The following is a 6,399-nucleotide window of genomic DNA, read 5'->3' as shown; positions in this document are numbered from 1 at the left end:
TTTTGGAACAATCCTGTTTCAAAAGATTTAACAAATGATTGTTCTCTATATCTTCCCCATACGTTGTGAAGATGGGCATACCAGAATTTTAAGTGGAATAGGGAAAGGAGTTGAAACCCATGTTAAGAAACTTGAAATTGAGATTAGGGACTTTCAGAAACTGATTGTTACTCGTACACTTGGGCTTAAGAAGCTTGGCATTCCTTGCAAACATAGAAAATTAATATTGAAGTACATCCACAATTAATATTAAGATGACTGCATGCCTGCAATGCTAGCGTCGGGTTGTTGTTGTTTCATGCATGATCAAGTAGTATTTGGGGCTTGATGATAGCGAAATTGTGTATCTCGTAGCTTTTGCACAAAGTGAATTTGGCTTGAAACTTGTAGCTTACTGAGCATCATGAAGATGCTTACAATATTCTAGCTTTAATTAGGCTGTTCTCTCTATCACATTTTTTTGTGTGATAAGTAGTGTTTGATTGTGAAGAGGTAAATTTAGCTAACGTACTTGCGTGGTTCATATAATTTTAATCATCTTCCTACAATCCATATTTATCTAGTTTATGTTCTAACTTGCAAGATTAGTTTTTATGCATGATTGACATTATTATAGTGATCATGTGTTACTATTCTGGTTTTATTTAATACAACCAGAACTGAATGTCATGTACCCTGTAGGGAAAACAAAACCAAAAACAAAAAAAATAAAATATTGGAGGCTAGAACTTAATATTCTGTACGAAAAATGAACTATACATTCTAGTTTCCGTAGAAACAAATATATTTGTTCCTAAAGAAATTTGTTCTCCTACTCCGCAATAGACATGTTATCTATGAGGGGAAATCTTTAAGAAAAGTGTATGTCCAATGATTTGTGAAGTTGTAAACCTGCTTCTGTTATCTGTTTCTGTTATGTTATCTGTATATATGGGGTTTTGCTTGTTTTTTCTTATTTGAAATTTCAAAGCTTGAAACTTTTATTTTTGTTATGGGGTTTGATTGTTTTTCTTATTTGAGTTTTCAAAGCTTGAAACTTTTATTTTTAGTTTTCAGTTTAACAAGTTTGTGTTGTTTTGATTTAATAGGTTCTTCTTCAGTTGGAATTTTCTTCAAGGAAAGGTTGAATTTTTCTCACTGCTTCTCCAAGACAGGGTATAAAATGGTTTAACTTTCTTTATCATTTGTTGTGTTTCTCTTGTTATTTTATGTTATTATGTCATTGGTATTATTGTTTTTATCCGATGGTATAAGTATAAGTATAGTTATGAGTTGTATTTTTTTTTATACCATATTTTTTTTTTGTCGATCTTTAAGAACATCAAGTGCATGGTCGATTGAGTTAGCTATTTTTCATTGTTTGGATATTTAGCCTCTACTGATTTACAATATATATCTACAGATTTCAGTTTGAGTTGGACTAGTTTATTTCAAACTTTATATTTTCAAATAACCTGATTTCTTGTTTGTAAATGATATGACTTCTTTGGCATTAATTGGCCTTGGCCATAGAGAATAAGGAAGTTGCCATTAACATGAAATCACCAAGTGTCCTACATAAATATATATTGTTTGCATTGTTACTGTAATTGTTCCAATCTTGAGCAAACCATTTAGACTTGGTAGGTGGGTTGTTGGGGTGCTAAGTGTGTTAAGAGGCAGAAAAGAATTTGAGTACCACTTTCTATGATATATACCTTTCTTAGGTTTCAAGTTGAATACTCTTTTTGAAATCATACTAATATTATATATGTTGATGTATTTATCTAGAAAATGTCTTCAATGCTTCCAAGCAAGAACTGGATGAAAGCACCGACTTCGTCTACTGAATACCTTCGAGGTGTTAAATTATTCATCCAGTTCACACAAGAGAAATTAGGAAAGGAACTTGACTGGTATTGTTGTCCTTGTGCTAATTGTCGTAATTTAGGGGGGAAGTCAACAACAAAAGATATTGCTGAGCATCTTATCTGTGATGGTATAGACGAGACATATACATCATGGATACATCATGGAGAGTCATCTTCCAGAAGTTGTAATTATGTTGAAGCTCCCACTAGTTCTTCTACTAGGGGGTCCTAAAAATATGTTGCCATGGATGGAAGAGATTGTCAATGACACATTTGGATGAAGTCATCCTGTTGACTTAGATGCATGTCTTAAAGAAGTTGATGATGGAGATTCACCTAATGCCATACCACAGGATGTTCAATACGACAAGTTGATGGAGGATGCTTTAAAACCAATATATCCATCATGTCGGGGTGAAGATTCAAAATTATGGACGACGATTGAGTTGTTGAGCATGAAGGCTAGACACAAGTGGTCTAATAGTAGCTTCACAGAGTTGTTGCAATTCCTTAAAAAGACTTTACCAGAAGAGAATACACTAATTGAGAAGACCTATGCTGCTAAGAACTTGATCAAACCTCTTCACATGAAGTGCAAAATTATTGATGCATGCCCAAATGATTGTATTATATACTGGGGTGCGTGACAAATATAAGGATTTGACTAGTTGTCCCACTTGTGGTGAAAACAGATGGCAACCGGTGAACCCGTTAAAACCGAAGGCTAAGATTAAACCATGGAAGAAGCTAAGGTATTTTCCTTTGGCTGAGAGATGACAAAAGATGTATAGCATACCATGGATTGCAGAGAATATGAAATGGCATGCAAATGCAGTTTCTGACCAACGCTTATATCGTCATCCCATTTGATTCTTCCATGTGGAACTCAATTAATCTTAAATGGCATGAGTTTGTTGCGGAGCCACGTAATGTTAGATTAGGGATTGCAACAGATGGATTTAATCCATTTGGGAACAAAAACAACATTTATAGTTGCTGGCCTGTTATGATTACTCCATACAATCTGCATCCATCATTGTGCATGCAGAAAGAGTTTACTATGTTGACACTTCTAATTCCTTGTCCAAGTAGCCCAGGGGATAACATCGACAACTTCTTGCAGCCTTTAATCGAAGAGCTAAAACAGTTATGGGGTGCTGGAGTTGAATCATATGACTCCCATGCTAAAGAGACATTCACTATGAAGGCAATTTGCTTGTGGGCGATACACTATTTTCCTGCGTTTCACCATCTTTCTAGACGTAAAATGGCAGGAAGGTATGTATGTCCTAATTGTAGTGAAGATACAGATTCTACTTGGCTGAAGCATGGAAAAAAGTTTGCTTATATGGGTCATCGAAAGTTCCTAGTAGACCCGAATCATCGCGTTAGAGTCCAGAAGGCACAATTTAATGGAAAAGAAGAACATGGTAAGCGTCCTATTCGTTTAAAGGGTTCTCAAGTAAAAATTAAAATGAGCCAAATTTAGAACAAGTTTGGCAAGGTGTCGAATACATCGGAAGGAAGGAAGAAGAAGAGAAAAAGGACTAAAGAACTAGAAAATTCAGCATTTTCAAAGGATTCTATCTTCTTTACATTGCCGTATTGGGAGTTATTTTTAACATTTGTGTAGTAGTATATCATGTAACTTTATGTATACATATCCATATATTCACTTATATATTTAATTCCTACAACATCTGCCTATTTGCCACAATCTAGATGTGATGCATGTGGAAAACAATGTTGCGGAGAATCTGTTTGCAACAATCATGGGTACAGGTAAGAGTAAGGATGGACTCGAAGCCCGTCTGGACCTTAAAGCTAGGAAGATAAAGAAACACTTGTGGCCGGTAATGAAGAATGACAAGTGGTCTTATCCAATGGGTGCTTTTTCTCTTTCACGTGCACAGAGAGTTTTGCTTTGTAGAACTTTGCACCAATTGAAGGTTCCTGTTGGATATAGTGGAAATTGGAAATATAATGTGGACTTGGAGGATTTTCAGCTCAAGAACCTAAAATCCCATGACTATCACATCCTTTTACAACATTTATTAATTGTGTTATTGATGCATCTATTCAAAAAACACAAGCCATTGTGTGAAGCTATTCGCCAATTGTCTTTATTCTTTAACGTCTTATGCTCCAAAGTCATTTGTCGTGCGAACCTTTTGAACATGAGAAAACGCATTGTGGAAACTTTGTGTGTCTTTGAAAAATACTTTCCGCCTTCATTTTTTGTTTCAATGATACACCTTGTTATGCACTTAGCGGAAGAGGCACAAATTTTCGGACCTGTTAGATATAGGTGGATGTATCCTTTTGAGAGGTGAGTAAAGTTCTTTATATATATTTTTCTTGTGATTAATATGTAGTCATTTTGTATTAATTAATGGCACATGCACAGGATGATGAAAACTTATAAAAGGCATGTGACCAATCAGACTTTTGTCGAGGGTTGCATCCAAGAGCAATACCTCGTGGAAGAGGCGATGTTGTACTATATGGAGTACATTAATGATGGCAACTTGGGAAGCCATAAGAATGGGAGAAGGGTGATCATGAATGAGGATATTGAAAGTGCACACCCTATGGATAAAAAGGGAAAGCAATATGTTCTTCCAAATATAGAGTATCAACAAGTTCGCAAGTGGGTTTTGACGCATTCTTCGGAAAATGCCGAGTGGGAAGAGTAAGTTGTGCATTTACCATTGTTTTGGTAGTCAATACTTGAGTTATGCATGTCAATTGTCCTGAATTTTTATTATTTTCACAGGAAGTACCAAGTATACCTCCGAAGTCAGAAATCAAGGGGTAAAAATCATTGGGGCAGTCAAGCAAAAGAGTTGGACTACATTCCTTGGCTAAGACTACAACTACAAAATGAAAAAGTATCTCCTTTCAAGAGGATTGTTGATGGTCCATCTTTAACAGAGGTGTCATATAATAGATACACAGCGAATGGGTATGTTTTTTATACGTCAGATTCCGAATCAACGACTACAACACATAATAGTGGGGTTTCCATGAAGGCTGTGACTAGTTTTAGGGCAAGCGCCAAGGATAGGAACCTTGTTGATGACGAAGTCACTTACTATGAAGTTGTCAAAAGAATTCTTGAACTTGATTATGTAGAATTTAAACAAACCGTGTCCTACTGTGATTGGGTGTGCATTGAGGATAAAACAAATGGTTGCACAGTTGATCCTGATACGAACTTGTATTTGTAAATCTTGGGAGGTTCATGAGGAATACAAGTGAGGTTAACGAGCCCTTTATTCTTGCTTCTGAAGCTAAACAAGTCTTTTATTGCCAGGATTTGAGTAGAGATAATTGGCATGTTGTCTTGGATGCTCCAAAGAGGTTGAGTCAAGAGATAGATGCTTATGAAGACCCATTGGTCTTCGAGGCCAGAACAAGTGCTAATGATTTTTCATCAACAACTGTATTTGAAGACGTTTTAGAAGTTGCAGAAGACTGGATTTAATCTTAATGAATAATCTTTTTTTTTATGTTGATGAATAATCTTAATTGAGGACGTTCTTAGGAAACTTATCAATGAATAATCTTTTTTTTTGTATGGTTGATAAATAACAAATTTACGTAAACTAACTATCTATGCGTAAACACATAATTAATTAACTAAATAAGTGCTTAATCAATATTTCTACTCTCAATTCATTATGCAATATATAAAGAGTACGGATTCGTTCCACTCATAAACTATCAAGACATAAATAGAATTCAATTAATCAAACAAAAGGAACAATGATGAGAGTAATATGTGATGTGAAAATAGTAAATAGATGATGCTAAAACAGTGTTTATAATGATGAGAAGAAGATATAGAAAAGGTTAATCCACCACACAATTTGATTGATCATTCGGTTGATTATCGAATTGCCTATTGATCCCTAGTGAACACCAAGTCCTCTCGGATCAAGGCTTCACTAGCATGAGAGTTTAGCTCCACCACAAATCTCTTTGATGGTGGCTCTAAACTCTAGTTCAACTCTTATAGTTTTTATCTCTAAACAACCATGAGAGTCAAACTTAAAGTTCTTTGCAAAAAAATAACTAGACTACTAACTAATCATCCTCACATGGCTTCATAAACTTCCTCTAATGGAGGTTTAGCCTTGTTTCATTGGAATCATTATACTAAACCAATAAAAGAAAGACATAATTGAAATAAGAATTGAAAAACTAAGGATTTTATTGATTGGGTCTAATGTAGGCTACAAACTAAACTAATTAACTAAACTATACTAAACTACAAAGGGAGAGAGAGAGAGAGAACCCTAAACTATATTAAACTAAAGTGGGAGTAGCTCTGAATCATTATACTATCATTTCTAACACAAGAACAAATAGAACAACTCATTATTGAATAAATGATTAAACTTATAAATCTAATTGAACAATAGTCTAAGATTCAAAATGAATTAAATGAACAATATTTAAAACTAAGATTATGAATAACTAATTATCAATTTAAGACAAACTAAAAGAAATGAACTAAGTAATGGATTCCAAAAACTAAAATTAC

General features: G+C 34.6%; 1 protein-coding gene across 1 annotated transcript; it reads left to right on the top strand.

Annotated features, from left to right (window-relative positions):
* The first annotated feature begins 2,679 nt into the window (after positions 1–2,679).
* On the top strand, positions 2,680–5,337 carry LOC147514369 (uncharacterized). The gene is made up of 6 exons (XM_086592569.1): positions 2,680–3,280; positions 3,573–3,632; positions 4,122–4,179; positions 4,258–4,542; positions 4,627–5,017; positions 5,167–5,337. The coding sequence occupies exons 1-6, from the start codon at positions 2,680–2,682 to the stop codon at positions 5,335–5,337; spliced, it is 1,566 nt and encodes a 521-aa protein (XP_086448695.1).
* The last annotated feature ends 1,062 nt before the right edge of the window (positions 5,338–6,399 follow it).

The sequence above is a fragment of the Coptis chinensis genome, chromosome 2 (genome assembly GCF_015680905.1).
Source record: "Coptis chinensis isolate HL-2020 chromosome 2, ASM1568090v1, whole genome shotgun sequence".
NCBI classification, from domain to species: Eukaryota; Viridiplantae; Streptophyta; class Magnoliopsida; order Ranunculales; family Ranunculaceae; genus Coptis; species Coptis chinensis.
Note: the sequence above shows the minus strand (reverse complement) of the source record. Positions and strands in the feature narration are given on the sequence as shown.